This window comes from Wyeomyia smithii, chromosome 3 (genome assembly GCF_029784165.1).
Source record: "Wyeomyia smithii strain HCP4-BCI-WySm-NY-G18 chromosome 3, ASM2978416v1, whole genome shotgun sequence".
NCBI classification, from domain to species: domain Eukaryota; kingdom Metazoa; phylum Arthropoda; class Insecta; order Diptera; family Culicidae; genus Wyeomyia; species Wyeomyia smithii.
This window is the reverse complement of record NC_073696.1, coordinates 3,577,582-3,600,024: the sequence shown is the minus strand read 5'-3', so window position 1 is coordinate 3,600,024 and position 22,443 is coordinate 3,577,582. Positions and strand designations below refer to the sequence as shown.

The window sequence follows — 22,443 nt, the reverse complement described above, 5'->3', positions numbered from 1 at the left end:
TAGAAATTTTCAATCAAAAAACAATTGCCCTTATTAACAGAGATCAAGGTAACACTGGTCAGCACAGGTGTGGCTCTGAAGCTCGAACTAGTAAAAAATAAAAGATTATACGTGTTTAGCCATTCCTGTGAATTTTGGTAGATTTCCTTCAATTGTTTTTCAGCAAAACTATAACCGATTTTTATAACCAACACCTATTGTATTCGGCACTAAATGTACTCTCGCAATTCTACGGCAATTAAAGCTCACTCATTACAAAAATGTGTGTACAATTGCAAAATAATTTGGAAAATTTCAGGAAAAAATATTATATGCGCTGAGGTTCAAAAACGGTATTTTGACCATAACTTCAAATTTTAGGGCTGTTTGGAAAATTTCTAGTATGAGCGAATGTTAAACTCAGCAACCTACAACCTACACTAGGTCACTTCAGAAATTCTTGCATTTTTTTCTTTTGTAGCACAGTGAATCACAAGATTCCACTGCATACTTATTGAACTTTCGATTGGTACAAAATCACTGTACAATCGTACCCAGTGCTTATCCTAAATGCGTTAGTCAACACCAGATTTTGCATAATCTGATTGGTATTCGCTTTTTCTGAGAAGTGATGTTTTGCTCTGATGCACAAGATTTAAGGAAGTGTTAACCAGCTTCAGAAGCAACCGAAAGAAATAGTCAATCGATATTGCTTTTTTTTTCTTCATCTATAGTTTATTTGACACGGCACAAATACAATTCAATGTTTAACGGCGCCAATTATATCTGGTAGCTTACTTTCTAAAGTATCTTAATAACTAAAAGCAAATTTTTTATCCTCGCTGCCGACTACGAGCTGAAACTAAATCTAACTTAAAGCTAGAATATTTTGCATTAAAAGCACAGGTTTGCTGTTTGATGGTTTTCATTGCCATAGGTAAGCAGCATATTAAATTTGTTCCGCTGCTGGGCCAAGATATTACGGACTGGCATATTGGGTTGTTTCCATCGGGCCTTGAGAGTATCGTGCGGGTCTGATTGCTGTTTCCGGATCCGGGGTCTTAACGTGTTCTTGTCGTTTGGTTGGATGTAGGCGGAAGGGGATAGGACTAAACTGGGGCGTGGATGGATTTCAGGAAAACGTTTATAAGGGACATGTAGGATAGGTCACGGCTCGCCAAGACATCACGAACAGGAACAGCCGGCTGCCTACCTTCGGCCTGCAGGGAAGCTATTAATCTAGACCTGGCGTCACGGTGTACAGGGCATGACCAAACAACGTGCTCTATGTCGTGATAACCTTCACCACAGGCACAGATACCACTCTCCCCGAGCCCAATACGACGGAGATGCGCATCAAATCTATAGTGATTGGACATAAGCCGAGACATCACGCAAATGAAATCTCGACCTACATCCAACCCCTTGAACCACGGATTTGTCGATACCTTGGGGATTATGGAATGTAACCACCTTCCCAGTTCCCCTCTGGTCCAAGCATTTTGCCAACTGATGATCGTATTCTGACGTACAAATGCGAAAAATTCATTAAAAGCAATTGGTCCTTTATAAATTTCACCGTTTGTTGCGCCCACCTTAGCCAAAGAGTCCGCTTTCTCATTGCCCGGTATCGAGCAGTGAGAAGGGACCCACGCTAAGGTAATCTGAGTAGATTTTTCGGATAAAGCACTCAGATGTTCCCGTATTTTCCCCAGGAAATACGGAGAGTGCTTAACATCTTTCATCGTTCGAAGAGCCTCAATAGAACTGAGACTGTCCGTAAAGATGAAATAATGGTCCGTGGGCATTTTCTCGATAATCCCTAGGGTGTACTGAATAGCAGCTAATTCTGCGACGTAAACAGAAGCAGGATTATCGAGCTTATGGGAGACGGTTAAATTATTATTGAAGACACCGAAGCCAGTGGACCCATCGAGAAGTGATCCGTCAGTGTAGTACATATTGTTGCAGTTGATGTTTCGATATTTATTGGAAAAAAATTTAGGGATCTGCTGCACGCGTAAATGATCCGGGATTCCACGAGTTTCTTCTATCATGGATGTATCGAAAAACACAATAGAATCAGAAGTATTTGATAAGTCGACACGATTTGGAATATTCGAAGAAGGGTTAATATTTTGGGACATGTGATTGAAATACAATGTCATAAAACGGGTTTGAGAATTAAGTTCGATTAACCTTTCAAAATTTTCAATCACGGGACGGTTCAAGACCTCACATTTGATAAGAATACGAGAAGACAGGCTCCAGAAGCGGTTTTTCAATGGTAGTACTCCAGCTAAGACCTCCAAACTCATCGTGTGGGTCGACTGCATGCAACCCAAGGCGATACGCAAACAACGATATTGTATTCGCTCCAGTTTGATCAAATGTGTGTTTGCTGCGGAGCGGAAGCAGAAACACCCGTACTCAATGACAGACAATATCGTTGTTTGGTAAAGCCTTATAAGGTCTCCTGGGTGGGCTCCCCACCATTGTCCGGTTATTGTACGAAGAAAATTCACTCTTTGTTGACATTTTTTCATCGGATACCTCACGTGACAACCCCAGGTGCCTTTAGAGTCGAACCAGACACCAAGATATTTGTGTACCAAAACCTGAGAAATCGTTTTACCCATTAATTGTGTTTGAAGCTGAGCAGGTTCATGCTTCCTAGAAAAGTCTACTATCTCAGTCTTCTCCGGAGAGAATTCGATACCTAGCTGTAAAGCCCAAGCAGACAAATTGTCCAAGGTATCTTGCAATGGTCTTTGCAAATCGGCAGCTTTGGCTCCTGTAACAGAGATTACACTGTCGTCTGCAAGCTGTCTTATCGTGCATGAATTTGCCAGACATTCGTCGATGTCATTGACATAAAAGTTGTAAAGAAGGGGGCTTAAACATGAGCCCTGGGGAAGACCCATGTAGCTAATGCGAAAAGTTGCCAAATCGCCGTGCGTAAAATGCATGTGCTTTTCGGACAACAAATTGTGCAAAAAATTGTTCAAGATTGGAGAAAATCCTTGTCGGTGAAGTTTACCCGAAAGAATGTCAATAGAAACGGAATCAAAAGCCCCCTTAATGTCCAAGAACGCAGACGCCATTTGTTCTTTGCGAGCATACGCCAGCTGAATATCTGTTGAAAGCAACGCAAGACAATCATTCGTCCCTTTGGCACGGCGGAAGCCAAATTGAGTATCTGATAGTAGACCATTTGATTCGACCCAATGGTCTAAACGACGGAGTATCATTTTTTCCATCAATTTCCGGATACAGGATAGCATTGCAATCGGCCTATAAGAGTTGTGATCAGAAGCTGGTTTCCCTGGTTTTTGGATGGCGATCACCTTCACTTGCCTCCAATCCTGCGGTACAATGTTTTGCTCCAGGAACTTATGGAACAAGTTCAACAAGCGCCTCTTGGCATTGCCGGGTAGATTCTTCAACAAGCTGAATTTGATTCTATCTAACCCAGGCGCGTTATTGTTACAGGACAGGAGGGCAACTGAAAATTCTGCCATCGTAAAAGGTGATTCAATCGCGTCGTGGCCCGGAGACGCATCGCGAACAATGTTTTGCTCAGGAACAGAGTCCGGACATACTTTCCTGGCAAAATCAAATATCCACCGACTTGAAGACTCCTCGCTTTCGTTGACCGTTACGCGATTCCGCATTCTTCGGGCTGTGTTCCAAAGAGTGCTCATCGATGTCTCCCTCGACGTCTCGTTCACGAACCGACGCCAATATCCGCGTTTCTTTGCTTTAGCCAAGCTTTTAAGCTTGGTATCAAGCTCCGATTACCGTAAATAGTCGCCAGGTATACCTCCCTTCTGGTAGGCTAAAAACGCGTCGGATCTTTGCGTGTAGACATCGGAGCACTCTTGGTCCCACCACGGAGTGGGAGGCCGTTCTTTAATCGTTACGCCGGGATATTTCTTCGTTTGGGCTTGCAACGCGGCTTCGACAATCAAGCCCGCGAGGAGGTTGTATTCTTCAAGTGGTGGATGATGTTGAATCGAATCGACCACTTTTGAAATCATTTCCTCGTATAACTTCCAATCGACATTCCGTGTGAGGTCATACGGAATTTCAATTGGTCGCATGCGAGTTGAACCGTTAGTAATTGAAATAAGAATAGGCAAATGGTCGCTACCGTGAGGATCGAGGATTACCTTCCATGTGCAATCCAACCGTAGCGACGTTGAACATAAGGATAGATCCAAAGCGCTTGGGCGCGCTGGAGGTTTCGGGATACGTGTCATTTCACCGTTGTTCAAAATAGTCATGTCGAAGTCATCGCAAAGGTTATAGATTAAAGAGGAGCGGTTATCATTGTAAGGGGAACCCCAAGCCACACCATGAGAGTTGAAGTCTCCCAAAATCAAACGTGGCGAGGGAAGAAGTTCTATTAAATCAAAGAGCAGCCGTTGCCCAACCTGTTCTCTGGGAGGAATATATATTGAGGCAATACAAAGCTTTTTACCTTGTATTGTCATTTGACATGCGACAACTTCGATGCCTGGAATCGAGGGGAGGTTAATACGATAAAAAGAATAGCACTTTTTAATCCCTAAAAGTACTCCTCCATATGGGGTGTCTCGATCAAGGCGAATAATATTAAAATCATGGAAGTTGAAATCAATATTTGAAGTAAGCCAAGTTTCACAAAGGGAAAATGCATCGCATTTGTTTTTATTTATCAAAACTTTAAACGATACAATTACAAATACAATTCCACTGTAAGACAGAGATAGAATCCTTCATATACGCAGTTGAATTAGGCATCGAAGGATACAATCGCTGCAAGGAGGGGCCATTGGGCAGTCAACTGCTTCATAAATGATCTAACTGTTGGGAGGAATGCTGTAAAAAAAATTTTAATTGGATCGGGTACATTGAAATTTTCAAAAATCCAGTCCACAATGTCAGAAAATTTCACTAATCCAGGGTTTGTTTCATCAACTGGATGTGCAAAAGGAACAACTGGGGTTTAAGATGTTCCTGGCAGTGCTGGGAACTCCTTCTGGGACTTTAAATTTGCAAGCCCAGGAGGAGTTTGCTTCGGTTTTTCCGCAGCACTGTTTGGTTTGTTCGTACTTCTCATTACACTTTGGGAAATCTTAGGACCTTTACGGGAAAGTTTAGGAGAAGAAACATTTTTCCTCTTCCTAGACTCCCCAGGATTGGCATAAGATGTTCCCGCTGATGAATCGTCAGAATCGGTTTCATCAGAGGACAACAGATCAAAGGGGTTCGATGTTATGGTAGAAGTGGTCACGGTCTTCTTCAGCATCTCAGCATAAGAACGCTTTGAACGCTCCTTAAGTGACCGCTTGATTTTATCTCTGCGCTGCATGTACACCGGGCATGTGGAGAGCTCATGCTGGTTTTCCCCACAGTGAATACATTTTTCAGCATTAACACTGCAAGAATCTTCCGCATGAGTCTCCCCACACTTGCTACATCGTGCCTAATTGCAGCAGTAGGCGGCTGTGTGGCCTAACTGCTTGCAATTGGTGCAATTCATAACACGGGGTACATACAATCGCACAGGCAGACGAACCCGGTCGATCGAGACGTGGCTAGGGAGTGCAGATCCGGCAAACGTAACGCGAAACGAGTCTGACGGAGTGTAAACTTTTTTACCGCCGACGATAGACATGGACCGCAATTGCTTACAATCCAAAATCTTCGCCTGTGTTTCGGTATTTTTGAAGCAACCGGTTGTGCTTTTTAGGATACACTCGACAGACAGACTCGAATCGGTTATGACACCGTCGATCTCCACGTCTCGTGCGGGTATGTAAACGCGATACTCGCGTGTGAAGAGCTCAGAGCAAGTGATAGCATTGGCCTGTGCCAGATCACTGACCACGACACGGAGCTTGTTAGGTCGGACCTTGGAAATTTCGGTCACGGCCTTGTACCCCTTCGTCAGGTCTTTAGAAATTTGCAGTATGTTTAATCGCTTTGAATTCACTCCTGCCTTTGGACGAAAATAAACAGTATAGCTGCCCTGTTGAAATCCGTCCGGGTAAAGCCTGGGGCGAGGGGGGACTGGAGAATGAACAGGGGAGGGGGTAACAGAAGGGTCAGGGTCAAGGGGGTTCGGGGATGGTGGCACGGGAGGCGAGGGATCTATATCCATCGCGCTAGATGTAGCGCACTAGCGCCGACAAGAACACGTACCTATTTACTTCTTCCTTCCAGCAGTGGTTGTCCGATCGTTCGAAGCTGCACCCAAAGCAGCCAGCAGCACTAGTACAGCAGCACCAATACAGCCACCAGCAGTGAGCCGGGTGTGAGATCACTCAGCACAGCGACACGATTCGACTGTCAAATGATGGCCTTGAATTAGAAAGATCTATTCACTGTGCACAGATCAAAACTGCATTTTGCACCAATACAGCCAAAGTTGCGAGCCGGGTACAGAACGTAGCGACACAACTCACAATCTAGTTGGCCTTTAGCGCGAATAACACACTCTTTTGTTTGGCTATTCTTACACACGGACCGGATTGTAATAGAACGACCACTTTGCACGTCCGTTTCTGTCGAGTGTTCGACGCGGAATGAATAGATATTGCTATTCATTACAAAACAGTTAGAAACATTTTTTATGATTATCTCTTTTTTTCCTCTGGTTCTGTTCGAAATACGCTGGATGGGTAGTTGTGACTAATCTCATTTTAATTGTTAATACGACATCGAATAATCATCAACAAATAGATTAGCTTCCTAAAATATTGTGAATGTATATAATGCTGTAGTTGAGGAAACTTTTAACACGTTTGTTTAGGCCTAAATATAGGATACATACAAGTGTTACCGATTACACCGATATCAATATTGGCACAATCAATTTGCTGATCATGTAGCAACAGCAACACTTTATCTGTGGACATACCGTGTGATGGGTCAATGAATATACTAGCTTAGTGAGGTCCATCCCGGGACATGTGGACCCCATGAAACTTATATTTCAAAACCAAATTTTGGAACTCACCAAAGTAGAGATGCATTGCATTAATAAGTTATGGTAGAATTTTATTAATTTCATTTACTGCAATGTAATAACTTCCATAGTAAGTCGTATTTTAAAATGGCAGGTGCCGAAATTGCCCAACCGAAGGCAAACACAGTCACCAGATCAAACTTCTAAGCTATTAGCACGTATCCGGTGAGGCGCCTGGATTCATTATTACTTGTAATGGCTGTTGTCGCGACAAGTAGGATAAACAGCATTAAACTGTTGTTACCAAATCCGAGCTGTATAAACCACGCAATCCGTTCTGTACTCGCTTACCTTCGTATACAGATAAGAGGAGCTTTATTTATATCCTCGCACCGTGTTGATCGAGCCCTGTCAGGTTGTACGATGGTGGCGAATTTTACTGCAATTACATTAATTTATTTTCGTTAGAGATTAGCGTCTGTTCTCTGACGTGGATGATCATTGTGTTGTTATATACTCTCGGTTAACTGCTCGCGGTATCTACGGTTGTCACAAATCATGGAATATATCTCACCTAAATCCCGTAGAAAGCTGTGAACTGGTTCAGTACGCTGACTAACATGGACCACTGAAGTAGCCTAGCCTGGAACCCGTCTCGTGAACTTAGGATTTGAGCTGAATTGCCGGTAAACGTTCACGTGTCGTAGCCTCAAAAAAAGTTAAATTCTTAACAATTGTTGTGCGGTTATGAATAACAATGAATCGGTGCTCGTAAAGGATAGCTTGGTATAATTTCCATTTCAAGCTCAATGAACCCGACGCAATACACAATGAACGGAACTGCCAAATTTATCCCTCATGGCTATACCACGGATGTTGATAATCTACTACCTTCGAAGAAAAGTTACCCGAACAGTCCCGTGCTATTTCGGAAGTTTGCTGAAGAGTAAGTTTTCTTTTAAAAAAATCGATTGTGGTTCGTGATCATGTGATGGAAAGTGAAGTTTTTTTCGGTTATTACTAAATACTTAATGCTCGTATAAGTTTGTTGATGTGCAAAAATGCTTATCGGAAAAAAATGCCACTTAAAAAAATGAAGCTGTATCAAGCTGATCAAGTGTAGCCATAACTGTGATTGTCACAGCTACAAGGCGCTAACAGTTATAGCTTGCTGGATATGATCTTCTAACCACAACAGCTGATACTCAGGTGATATTCAATCTGTCGTTATAGTGTTTGCGTCTCGCTTAGCACCGGCTTTATATTTTACTGCACATTTCAATCATTAGATAATATCATGTGACTTAATGCCAACGACCAGAAAAAAAATTCAGCGACAACAATGATTGAAAACTTCGTGATTATTCCCCATAACAGTTATTGAGTCTTTTTAGAAGTTATTAAACAGTTAAAAAGCATTTTCAAAATTGTTTAATTGTAATGATTACTTATTGTTATTTGCAGACCTCCAGAGGAGCCATACGATAATGAGAGTTATGGGGGTGTTTCGGACGATTCCGAACTCGATAATCTGAAGCCACGGAAGCAGCACTGGGCCAGTAAGATGCAGTTTGTGCTGGCATGTATAGGCTACTCAGTGGGCTTGGGCAACGTCTGGCGGTTCCCATATCTGTGTTACAAAAGTGGAGGAGGTATGTTTTATGCGAGACGCCATCAAGCTTAAATTCGTTGATCACTCCAAAGTCAGTTTTCATTAAGTTGAATATGCTAACAAATGATGTAGAAATCACCACACCAACACTAACCTATGAGAAATTTGTCTGATGATCGTCCCGCACGGTTGATGAAGACGTCACCGATATTAGCACCACTTATCTCACCTTTAGCGTGTACGATCTAAACCGCGATATTTTCTATCCATTCCCTCTTTCAGGCGTATTCTTGGTGCCGTATTATATAATCCTGCTAATCTGTGGCATTCCAATGCTGTTTATGGAGCTGGCAGTCGGACAGTATACGGGGCGAGGCCCAATCGGGGCGCTCGGACAATTGTGTCCATTGTTCAAAGGTAACGTGTTTCGATTGTTACAGCTAGTTTTAGCCAGGTTCGGTTTATTTTTCTATATCATCCAGTTCTGGAATGAATATTAAAAAATTTCCATGATTTATTATCGACAACAAATGCCTGAAGGAGCGAATTATGGCCAGGGCACGGCCATGAATTATTAAAATATTAGTCGCAAATGTGTTGTGGCCACATTTGCGCTACTCGTTAGCACCCAATTGTAGCTTTACTGTTGTAATTACTAAGTCCCTTCTGGGTTTCAACCGGCTCTCATGTGCGACGGCAAACTGTCTGTCCGGCCGAGTGGGAGACTGTGTGTTGATTTTGTTTTAGTATGTATATGCAAACGTGTCCGATGACAGAATTGATGATTAATTAGTTAAGCACACAGTGAATGGCAATTATTCGCACGGTACGGTAATTGAAAATTATCAAGCGTCGATATTCAAAAGCACTCTGGGTGCGGGGACAGGTTTTGTATGCGAAGTAAATAAAAGAGAGGTGGGTAATCACTGAAAGATTATAGCATGGAAATTTTTGAACTTGGCTTTAGAAATCTCAGTCAAGGGTTTTCGAACTGCGAGCTTATAGTCATAGTTTTTGTCCTTTTTATTGATTTATGAAATATTTTTTAACAAAATTGAAATGAGAAAATGTCGAATACTCGTGGAGCGCTGAATGCAAAGTTTTGCATGATTTACCTTTCCCATTACGAAAAGGCTCTATTCTCGCTTCGAGAATAAGTTGGTCAGCTAACCGCTAAATTAAATTATTTTCTGTTGATGTATTTGTAATTCTTTGTTGAAAATAATAGAGTGGACTTCTGTTATTGTTATTTTTCAAAATTACCGGACATTGAAATTTACTTAAAAATATACAAAAACAATCAGAAAATTTATCACCGAGATGACAAAACCTTTAATCAACAAATTTATAAACCGTACGTAGTAAAACTAATTCGAAGATTCGCATCAATTCAGGAAAAAATACTCCAGTAAAAAATTCACTAAAAATTTTCACAGTGGCTATACAATAATAGTCTATTTTATACAAATTCTAAAGGCTTATTTATCTGTTTACTTTCATTGTCCTTGAAATTTCGTATCTATAGCGTATATTAAGCATATTTTGTAGTGCTCTTACAAGGTAGCTTATTGGACAATTCGAGAACAAAACAAACTCATTTTCAATGATATAACCACATGGACATTATAAACGTTTGAATAGTCCATTTTTTGTGTAAAATTCTCAACATTTCTTGGTTGAGGTGACAGGTTACAGTGGAGTCTCGAAATACACTTACAAATTGTAATTTTGCTGGAATACTGTTAACTTTTTGTATCCTGTAATTTCTCTACGGTGAAAAAACATTTTTAACACGCAGAAGCGCTCATTTTCTGCTAGCTGTTGAGTTTTTCACTAGTGCACGTAATTGAAAAAGATACAATCACCAACGCTCAATTTTGTTAGATTCCAAAAGCAGTTTTTTGAAGTTTTCAGAAAAAAAATTGCACATTTTGAATTCGCTTCAGTATTGATATGATCATTGAGGGCTGATGCCGCCTTGAAGCGCTATTCGTAAGAGGTCTTTCGGATTTTTTTTTCCATATCAAAACCAAAATTATTCCACTAGCACCTTTACTATACATCACATTTTCTCATTTTTCACCCAACGCCAACAACCAGTGACGTAGCCAATTAGAAGGGGTTTATAGTTCAACCCCTTTCCAAAGCTTTTGAACTTCAAAATTGTTATTCAATGTTAGGCTTCTACATTACTGTTTATCAGGGTGCCTATGAAATGTATGATAAAATTTGACCGAATTTGGTTCAGCCGTAGGGATCAAAAGTTTCGTTTTCTCGAAAAAAGTCCCCATCCAAAACTTCATCTCAATCGGAAGGCGTGGCCCGAAAGGAACAAAGTGTCACTTTTTAACTGATAAAAAAGTACAGTTAGTTCATGAAACTTTTCGATAACCACAAATTTTTCTTAGAAAGATCTGGTTATTTCGAAGAAAATATTTTTTGAGAAAAAAATTAGCTTAATTAAATTTAGATATGTTTGAGCTGAGACCAATGGGATGTATGGGAAAATTTGACCTTCGAATTTTGGCTTATAAGTTTAGTTATCTAGAAAAAAATATCCAAAATATTAATCGGACTTCGGGATGTGGAGCAACAAAGCCATCAAAGTTTCATATTTTCGTACCAATGGAAATAGCACAGATAGTAGTTCATGAAATTATCAACATATAAAATTTGTTTTTTGAAAACAAATGCCTCAAAAATGCATATAGCTTAGATAGGAATCAGGCGTTGTCTTAACATAAAAATTAGACTTTCTGGGAGTGTTTTCCAACTCGAAAACTTTCTGACTCCCAGAAAGTCGATATAAAAAAAATAGGGACAGCACCTCATCTCGGCGACTTTTTTCATTGGTCAAAAAAGTGAAACTTTCACTACTTTAAGGTACGGATTCCAGATTACAAAGGTTACATTAACCTATTAATTTTTTACCAAGAACATGTAATACATATGTCCTCGAACGTGGTAAGAAAATAATGATTTTTCCCCCTGTCCTTTTCTAGCTTTTTTATTCTTGGCTTCCTGTTACCTGTGCCCTGTTACCCAAGGTTGCATATTCAATTTTAGGATGCTTTTTCGCCGCGTGCCGATAGCTCGCTCCATAAGTACAATTTAGAAAAACAATGTATTAAAAACTTGTAGCCTCTAAGTAGTACTACAAGTTTGTCGAATAGTGCAATGCACTAACTCCTATGCCTGAAGCGTAAGAGCCCATATTCAGTGCAATATTCAGTCAATTTTTAGCGGTGAATATTATAATATTCACCGCGAATATTGGCTGAACATCCCGCTGAATATGGGCTCTCACACTTTAGGCACAAGAGTTAGAGCATTGCTTTCTTCGACAAACTTGTAGCATTACTTTAGGACTGCAAGTTTGTCGTATATCATGTATGAAAATTGTACTTGTGGAGCGAGCAATCGGCACGCGTCCAATTGAATGAAATCGACACCCCAAAATTGAACATGCAACCTTGCTGTTACCTATAGTTACCAAGAGAGGAAAATTTTATCACGACTGTTTTTTGTATTTCCTACTTATATTGCTGCCAAGCGGCCCTTGTTGTTTCTCCCATGCGAAACAAGGTGTCTACTATCAGAACTTTATTCCGGCGAGGGAATGTCGGCAAAATATACTTTTTCAGACTATGCAACGAATGGTTTTTTAGAATGTTTGTCTGATTGTGTATATAAAATTTTTTGTCTACAGGGTGTTCAATAAGTTCGAATACAGTTTAAAAATGTGTTAAAAGATTGAAAGTAAAATATATTCTTTTCGGAGTTAATTTTCATTGAAGCATTGATTTCCACGTTTTTCTCGATAAACACCCCATATTAGGATACGCCCCTCAAACCATCATCGACGCGATGCTCTGGAACCGCAAGACTTTTATGTGGGATGGGGGGCTGCTGGCAAACGTCAGCACCCACAGTCTATTATTTTGGACATTGTGCGATTGTTTCAACAGCCGGAATATGTCTCCTGGTCGCTTACTTCTCGTAAACAACTTCACTACAACGTCGTGGTACTCCTTCATCGTGCGCGGTAAACAAACAACAAATGAAAGCATATCGACACTGTGTGCGTCGGTTAGCCTATATATGAGGTTAAATCCAATACCAATACACAGAATGCACATGGTAGGGGGATTAGGGGCATAATGAGCACACGGGGCGAAATGGGCACCCCTCTTTAATGCGAAACTACGCATTTTCTAATACAATATGGTATGTGAAACTCTTCAGTAGTTACTACAGTATCTTTGTATGTAGAACAAAAGTGGTTTGTCTGTTTAAAATATGGAAACATATTGAAAAAAAATCAATTTCGTTCCTGGATTTTGGAAAAAATATTATTATTGCGCACTACAAAATAAGCTTCTACGGTCGTTTAAATGGCTCAATCATGACGTATGGGTCGTACCCCAAATTTCACTATCATTGAAGTTTTGATTTTAAGCTATAATTAGTATTAAAATCTCATGTTAACTTAAACTAATTCGATAGGGGCGAAATGGTCACCTTTAGGTGGGGTGAAATGAGCACACCTTGTCACATAAACTTATCTGAAATTCATCTCGTAGACTCGTGAGTTTGTATGTTTTCCATAGTCAGTGTTTGTTTACAGTGATGGTGCGAACATATATTAGAAAATCTTGGAGACCGAATCGGTCAGAAAAAGCGACTGCAGGCAGAATTGGCCACCTTAAGGTGCGACGGGAGTCTCTCAGATGGTCTCAAGAAGGTACGATGCTAGCCTAACAAGCCAGTCGTCGTAGGTTCGAGTCTCGTCTCGGGAGAGACTGTTAGTGTCAGTAGGATCGTAGCGCTAGCCCCGCAATTGTCCTGTACACTAAACAGTCGGCTGCGAAGTCTGTGTATAAAACAAAAGGTCAAATTCCGAATCGGAATGTAGCACCAAGGCTTTGCTTTGCTTTAAGGCGCGACAGGACATTCACGAAACAAGCCGCCAAGTATCATGGCATCTCGCGACAAACGTTGGCCCATTAGTTGTACTTCTACACAGTTTCAAGATATGTTCTATAAGAGTGCTCATTATACCCCGTGGGTGCTCATTTTACCCCAGTGGGGTGCTCATTGTGCCCCACACATCGACTGATTGCTAGTTGTTGATGCATGAATCTGATTTGTGTTTTTAACCATTATACGATAAACTTTTCAATTTGTGAATAGTGTACCTTTAATTATAAATAGTTAATGCAAGTTTTGCACTGAAGACAGCTTAATTTTTTTGTCGTTTTCCATGATTAAATCAGCCACCAAGTTAGGGTGCTCATTATGCCCCTACTCCCCCTACGCACCTACACAACGATGAAAAGTTGTATTTGAGCTTATTGAACACTCTGTATACCTGGCTACTGCACGATTGAGCTGGAATTTTGCACGGAGACTTTTTTTTCGAGGAAATGAATCTTTCGAGAACTACCGCTAAACGAAATTCGGAAAGTTATTTCCATTATCACCTTACTGTTTATTTCATGCGATAAACATCAATCAAAATGTTGACTGAATTACGCAACAGATAAAATAAAGAGCACAAGCGTTGCACGGTAAGCGGTATCGCTAATGATAGCAGGAAAACACTTCATCTTCGACTATGTTCGCTATTATCTTTCTTTATTATTCTCCCGCATTCATATTCATGCTACAGTGACGTGAGCGCGCCTAACCACTGTTTTTCTAATATCGTTTGCTACATGATAGTCATTGATATGAAATTTGGGCACATTGAAGAGAGGTAGATTGAGAAAGAGAGAGCGCGAGAGAGAGAATACGAGAGAGAGAGAGAGCACGAAAGAGAGAGAGAGAGCACGAAAGAGAGAGAGCATGAGAGAGAACACGAGAGAGAGAGAGAGATAGAGAGCACGAGAGAGAGAGAGAGAGTACGAGAGCGAGAATGAGAGAGAGCACGAGAGAGAGAGCAATAGAGAGAGGGAGCACGATAGATAGATAGAGAGAGAGAGAGAGAGTGAGAAAGAGAGAGAGAGCGAGTTAAAGGGAGAGAGCGATTATCTTTTGAATGGATCCAGGCTCCTGTAGTGTTCAATAGTAGGAGGTTGTATTCAAAACACGACCGCATAATGACGTTCTACGCACACTTTCAACAAATGGACTGAGTGAGAGTGTTTTTATTGGGTCATAAAGTCTATTAGTGCTTTTTTTCCGGTATGGACTTCCTCACTGCGACCAGAATCGTAGATCTATTGTGAGATATGCCCGGTTGTCTGCTGTATCCCGCACTTCTGTTAATAGCAATACCGCTCTTGAGAAGTGGCATGCTTATTATTATTGTTCATCAGTGCTTGTGTGTAATGTGATACTCTTCCTTACACGCTTAATGTTCTACTATACCGATACTCGGTCCTCTTGCCAAATATCACCAAATAAAATTCCCTGGAGAAGTTGCGTCGTGCGTCCTTCTGGCCAGTTTTATTGATAAGAGGGACTTATTTTTTGTTGAGAGGAAGTCACACTAAGGTATTGTAGATTTCAGCGTAAAGGAAAGGTAACTGGTGGGGAGCCTGGGAATAAACCCATACTTAAGTCCTTTTTGACATCGGATGGCCTGGTTCTACTAAGATTCGAACCCACGACTATCCGCTTGTAACCTTGCGGCTACGCAGCTCCCTCTACTAGTGCTTATTCAAATCAAGAAACTATGCTTTACTTGTTTAGTTACCCTAATGAGGTCAGTTTGCTGTTCAAAATTGAATATAATGCTTTTCGCAACCTCTGTGCTACCCAAAAGTTTTCTCCACTGTCGGAACCCTGACAAACACACACTGAAAAAACTGTTTTCACAATTGCTGCTGTGCGACTTGCATTACTTTGCAACTGATTGGTTGGATCGACTTCAAATGATTTCTGTGAAGTTGAGTTTACCACCTTTGTTTAGGCGTTCTAACAGGGCAGTTTGCTGTTCAAAATCAGTTGTATTGATCGCAACCTTTGTGCTGCCCCGAAAGTGGAGAATAAGGCACTCTGACAACACACACTGTACAAGTTGATTGCTAGAATCCAGCACAAAATCTGTTGTTGCCGAAATAAAGTGAAGCCTTATCGCGAGGAATAAGTCCAAGGCCCTCAACCGGCAAATCGAAACGTTTGCTGCTACTACGCTGCTGCTGAGATATGTGACCAACCGGCAAGTTATTTACTTAAGCAAGTTTGAAAAGCCAGTTGATACTGCCGCAATCCTCTACGCTGTGGCTAACTAGTTATACTATTATTTCGTTCTTTTTAGGGAAAGCGACCGATCAGAGGGCGTAATTTTCGTTTGGCAGTTTACAAAAGTACAATAATTCGCACTATCAAACAACATGTTTTTGCACTAAGGCGAATGTGTGTATAATTTTCCAAACGATTGCTACAAGAATGAAGGAAATCGGTTGCAAGTAGTCCGATTATAGCATTCAAAAAGCGACAAATTCCGTTCCCTTTCCGTTAATAGATTTGCAATTTACACCCCTATTTGGTAGGCTAAAGAAAAGCGTAGTTCTACGTCAAAAAGTTTAAATTTTAGCAACCAATAAAAAACCGTTCGGTTTGATTACACAGTGCAATAATTTTTTTGCCTAGACTTCTATGCATGATTTTTTGGTGAAGTTTGATGCGAAAATAAATTTCCCCGAGTTTGAACATATTTCAACTAAGGGGCAACAATGGCGCCATTTTGAATTTTTAAGAAACCGAAAATTTTCGATGTTTATTCGACGCCATTTTGTTTTAAGACCAAATATCAAAATTCTAAGAGTTTGTCCACATATTAGCATCTTCTCACCCATCTTTAAAAAAAACAGATCTTAAATCGGACAAAAACTGAGCTCAAAACGGTGATTCTACGAAACCGGTTTTGGCATGATTTTAGTATATTTTAGAAAGCAAAATAATATCGAGTATGTAGAGCATTAATGGTAATGCGCTAATATCTAACAGTGGTAGTCAAATTATATCTTATATTGAGTAAAAAAGTCTCAGGAATCGATTGGTTAGTGTCTGATCGACGTAAAATGTCAGCAACATGTCGATTTTTCCCAATTCCCCTACAATACTAAAATTGGTTTAACTCGACGGTAAATTAACTTGTTTGAAATCAGTTTAATGTAAAATTAAGAATGTAAGTGATACTTAAGGATACAGTAACAATTTGTCTTCACTTAATCCTCCCATTTTTGCGGGGAAGGGGTCTCATTTAACTGCGATGATTCTGTCTCATAGCTGAAGCGAGATTTTTATGTTTTGACCGATCCTGGCCAAAAATGCAGCTCCCTTCCCGCAAAAGGGGGAGGATCATGTGAAGACGAATTGTTATTGTATCTTTGAGTATCGCTTACGCTCTTGATATTACATTGAACAGATTTCAAATAAGTTAATCTAACGTCGAGAGAACCTGTTTTAGTATTGTAGGGGAATTGGGGCAAAATTGATATGTTGCTGACATTTTACGTCGATCAGATACCAACCAATCAATTCCTGAGACTTATTTACTCGATATAAGACATAGTTTGACTAAAACTTTTAGATATTAGCGCATTATCATTAATGCTCTACATACTCGATATTATTTTGCTTTGTGAAATATACTAAAACCAACCATTTCGTAGAATCACCGTTTTGAGCTTAGTTTTTGTCCGATTTAAGATCTGTTTTTTTTTAAAGATGGATAAGAAGATGCTAATATGTGGACAAACTCTTAGAACTTTGATACCTGGTCTCAAAACAAAATGGCGTCGAATAAACATCGAAAATTTTCGGTTTCTATAAAATTCAAAATGGCGCCATTGTTGCCCCTTAAGTTGAAATATGTTTATACCCGGGGAAAAAAGTTAATTTTTGTTGCACTGTGTTATTGAGGTCTGGAGTTTTTCTTTGCGCCTGAGAACATAAAAATCGGACAATACGTATTGCAAGAAGGGGGTGTCAGATTATGATATAAAATACAAATACCTACAACACATGGCTTTCCACAGATTCATTTTGCGTTTAAAGTTAAATGTTCAATGTAAAAATATTCTCTGATCAATATCTCAAAATCTAAGCCACCAATGAAAAACCCACTCGTATGATACTGGATGAGCACAACAGCTTTAATTTGCGAACATCAAAATCGGATATGGCGGTCTGTAAGAAAAATGCGTTAGTTAGTAGCGTAACATACATACAGACAACATACATTCATACACACGAACAGACATTGCTCAGTTTTCGAGATTAGTCGAGTGTTGTATACTGCCGTTCAAAGCTTAGTTGTCCCAGCGTGCATAAGATTTGTGTAGAACATGGGTCTACTTTGGTTTAAACGGCAGTATACCACTCGTCCTTCCCTTGGATGTATTTTGCGTTTTCCGACAGATTTTATAACCTTTTTTTTTTTTTTTTTTTAAGGGGGGATTTGTTAGTAGCTTAAGTATTTATGATAAATATTAGTAAGAAATGAGTATGTGTGTCCAATCACAAATGGTGACTTCTCAACACTGTTAGAAATTTGTAATTTTAATTGTTAGGATTTGTTTGCTTTCGCAATTAGGACTTATCATTCGTAGGGATTTAAACCTACTTGTCAGAAAAGGGGAAGTAAACTTACAACTAACTTAATTGCTAACTTATTGGCTATAAAGAGAGCTTATCGTAGCAATTGAGGATTGCAACGATTTTTGTCGAAAATTGTTAATAATTTTATTTGACATAGCTTCTAATGGTTCAACACCAGTAAGTCTATGTAATTCGAGTGTACCAAACCAAGGAGGACGCTTCAAAATCATTTTCAGAATTTTATTCTGAATCCTTTGGAGCGTTTTCTTCCTTGTTGAACAGCAACTTGACCAGATCGGTACAGCATAAAGCATTGCTGGTCTAAAAATTTGTTTGTAAATCAAAAGTTTGTTCTTTAAACAAAGTTTAGAATTCCTGTTAATGAGAGGATATAAACATCTCGTAAATTTGATGCACTTGGCTTGTATACTCTCAATGTGCTCTTTGAAAATAAGTTCTTTATCATAAATTAGTCCCAAGTACTTAACCTTGTCGGACCAACTTAAAATAACCCCATTCATCTTGACAACGTGATTATTGTTTGGCTTGAGGAAAGAAGCCCTAGGCTTATGCGGAAAAATTATCATTTGAGTTTTAGAAGCATTGGGAGAGATTTTCCACTTTTGCAAGTAGGAAGAAAAAATATCTAAACTTTTCTGCAATCGACTGCATATGACACGAACACTTTTTCCTTTTACGGAAATGCTTGTGTCATCGCAGAACAATGGCTTTGTGCATCCTGGAGGCAAATCAGGAAGATCGGAAGTGAATATGTTGTACAGGACTGGACCCAAGACTGAACCTTGAGGTACACCTGCTCTGACAGGAAATCTATCAGATTTTGAATTCTGATAGACAACCTGCAGAGTCCGATCAGTAAGATAATTTTTTAAAATTTTGATTAGGAAAATTGGAAAATTAAAAGTTTGCAATTTCGCAATCAAACCTTTATGCCAAACACTGTCGAATGCTTTTTTCTATGTCTAAAAGAGCAGCTCCAGTGGAATAACCTTCAGATTTGTTAGCTCGTATCATATTAGTAACTCTGAGCAATTGATGAGTTGTGGAATGCCCATGGCGAAATCCAAACTGTTCATTTGCAAAAATTGAATTTTCGTTGATGTGTGACATCATTCTGTTAAGAATAATTCTCTCAAACAGTTTACTTATTGAAGAAAGCAAACTGATTGGTCGATAACTTGAAACTTCAGCTGGGTTCTTATCCGGTTTTAAAATGGGAATAATTTTTGCATTTTTCCATAATTTGGGAAAATATGCAATTTTGAAGCAGCAATTGAAAATTTTCACTAAAAATTCCATTGTGCTCTCAGGGAGATGTTTGATTAGTATATTAAAGATTCCATCGTCACCAGGTACTTTCATATATTTGAAATTTTTAATAATTGATTTAATCTCATTCAAGTTAGTTTCAATTATTTCTGCAGGTAAAAAATTCTGGGAAAAAATTAAATCAAATTGACGTGTGACTCCATTTTCAATTGGACTCACAAAATTCAAATTTGAGTTATGAACACTCTCTGTTGAGCAAGTCTTTGAGCCTTTTGTTCGTTGGATACAAGTAAACGTTCACCATCTTTTAAAACTGGAATAGGCTTTGAAGGTTTCTTAAGAATCTTCGACAGCTTCCAAAATGGTTTTGAATAAGGTTTCAATTTTTCAACTTTAGTCTCAAAATTTTGATTTCTCAGAAGAGTAAATCTATGTTTAATCTCTTTCTGTAAATCTTTATAAATAGTTTTAAAAACAGGGTCACGAGAACGTTGATATTGACGTCTGCGGACATTTTTCAAACGAATTAGAAGTTGAAGATTTTCGTCAATTATTGATGAATCAAATTTCACTTGAGCCTTTGGAACAGAATAATTCCTGGCATCAACAATTGCACATTTTAATGCTTCCAAAGCGGAATCAATATTCACTTCGTTTTGCAAATCAAGCTCATTATTGAAATTTCTCTCAATATGAGTTTTGTATCTTTCCCAATTAGCCTTGTTATAATTAAAAACAGAGCTCATAGGGTTTAAAACTGATTCATGTGATAAAGAAAAAGTTATTGGAAGATGGTCAGAATCAAAATCAGCATGTGTGATCAAATCACTACATACATGACTTTGATCTGTTAGCACCAAATCAATTGTTGAAGGGTTTCTTACAGAAGAAAAGCATGTAGGACTATTCTGAGACAAAATAGAATAGTATCCTGAAGAACAATCATTAAATAAAATTTTGCCATTGGAATTACTTTGAGAATTATTCCATGAACGATGTTTAGCGTTAAAATCGCCGATTATGAAAAATTTCGAACGATTTCTGGTGAGTTTTTGTAAATCACCTTTAAAATAATTTTTGAGCTCGCGTGTGCATTGAAATGGTAAATATGCTGCGGCAATAAATAAAATCCCAAGTTCAGTTTGAACTTCAATTCCCAAAGTTTCAATAACTTTCGTCTCAAGATGGGGAAGAGCACGATGTTTGATTCGGCGATGAATAACAATTGCAACTCCACCGCCGGAACCCTGAATCCTATCATATCTATGAACCACGTAATTGGGATCATATTTTAATTTTATGTTAGGTTTCAAAAATGTTTCAGTAATAATTGCAATATGCACATTATTTACTGTTAAAAAATTAAAAAGCTCATTCTCATTGGCCTTCAATGAGCGAGCATTCCAATTTAATATTTTAATTGTTTTATTTAAAATCATTGCTAAATTTTAAATTAGAAACAATTCTAATAGTAAAATTTGTGCCTATTTGAATGGCTTCAAACATTGATTTTGCCTGCAACATGGCGTTCATAAGATCGAACATTGCCTGTTGCAAAAAAGAAAGTTTACCTCCCGTAATAGGCCCCAGGCAGTTGACATTAGAAAAAATATTTTCGGCAGCAATATTAGCTGGAGTAATAGGTGTACAATTATTTTCTAGCGTGTTTTGCTTACCGTGCGGACCCGAAATCCGTACACTTAAGCACTCGAGAATATTGATTGATCAATATAAAATCGTAGAATAACAGTGCCTTTTCAATAATAGTTTTTGGTAATGTTTTGTTCTTTGTTTTATCGATATTTACAATCACAAAACTGTAAAACTGCTCTTAATTGTGTTTATTTCATGTAAATAATTCGCATCTCTTGATTCGAAATCCGTACACTCTTCTGTGGTTGAATCAAAATCCGTACAGTTTCGAATCAAAATCCGTACACAGACGATTCAAAATCCATACACTTTTGATTCGAAATCCGTACAGCAATGTGATTGCTACAAATGATTATGAAAGATTGTTGATATGATCCGAAAGGAAATTATTTTGTTGATGAACCAATGTTTGAACTATTTATGTAAATATGCAGGCTCCAAGTAGACGACATTATCTTAGCAATAAGAAATTATCATTATTGATGTATTGATAATATTCAGAAAAGGGCTTCATAGCTCAAGCGCTGAGATCACGGCAATAAAATTCAGAGATCAATTTTGTGATCTTCCCCATACAAACGAAAATCTAAATTGGAAAATCGTTCGACTGTCTTGAAAACGTAGCGTTTTTTGTGCTTGACAAACTGGCTGGCTGTGACAATTGCAATTTGGAAAGAAAGAAGACGAGAAATAATTTAAAACATCTATTTTTAATATATTTCAAAAACATAAAACTAGTTGTAATAGAGCTATAGCTGAATTATCTTTTTAATTAGTGTACGAAATTAAGGTATAAGTTTTATAAAATTCAGTTGCTCGTGTTCTGTTTCTGCTTGGTATTCTTTGCCGCCGCTGGTTTTTTCAATGCCTTCTTTTGCTTCCTCAATACCTCTTTTTGCTTCCTAGCTTCCAACTTTATTCTCTGTTCCTCTAGTCGAATCTTTTTTTTGTTTTCTCGCTCCTCAATACGTCGTTTTTTGGCATTCTCTTTTTCCATCTTCTCTTGTTCTCCCTGTATGTATATTTCGGCCCATCCTTCGCTGGTGGCTACAGCTGGAAATTTCCGTTTTGTTTTCTTCTGTCTGTTTCCTACAACTCCCATATGAGTATTGGAGATATTACCAAGGTGATTTGGCTCGGTTTCTACCCGGGTCGTTTCTTGATATGGTTCACATAATTCTAATAATAGAATACCAACGTTACAAACACGATAACATATCCGATAAATCTTTAGAGCATTTACCTGCTTCTGCTTCGGGTTTTTCTGAATCATGGCTTAAGTTGTTGCTAAAATCGGACACATCGGGTCCAGGAACATTGATGAAAGACGAATCTATCAGTTGAATAGAAAAACAGTATTGTGAAAATGGTATGTTCAACAAGTCACTAAATTAAAGCCGCA

At 38.9% G+C, this 22,443-nt stretch overlaps 1 protein-coding gene across 6 annotated transcripts in view; it reads left to right on the top strand.

Moving 5' to 3' along the window:
- The window catches only part of LOC129726759 (sodium- and chloride-dependent GABA transporter ine), a 68,144-nt gene that overhangs the window by 39,058 nt on the left and 6,643 nt on the right, over nt 1-22,443 (top strand). For 5 of the 6 annotated variants that reach the window (XM_055683825.1, XM_055683827.1, XM_055683826.1 and 2 more), the window contains 2 exons: nt 8,399-8,586; nt 8,829-8,963. In XM_055683825.1, the coding sequence (XP_055539800.1) occupies nt 8,399-8,586; nt 8,829-8,963 (323 nt within the window). Of the gene's footprint in view, nt 1-7,555; nt 7,881-8,398; nt 8,587-8,828; nt 8,964-22,443 lie in introns of those variants that run through there. The other variant, XM_055683828.1, reaches the window with a different exon arrangement.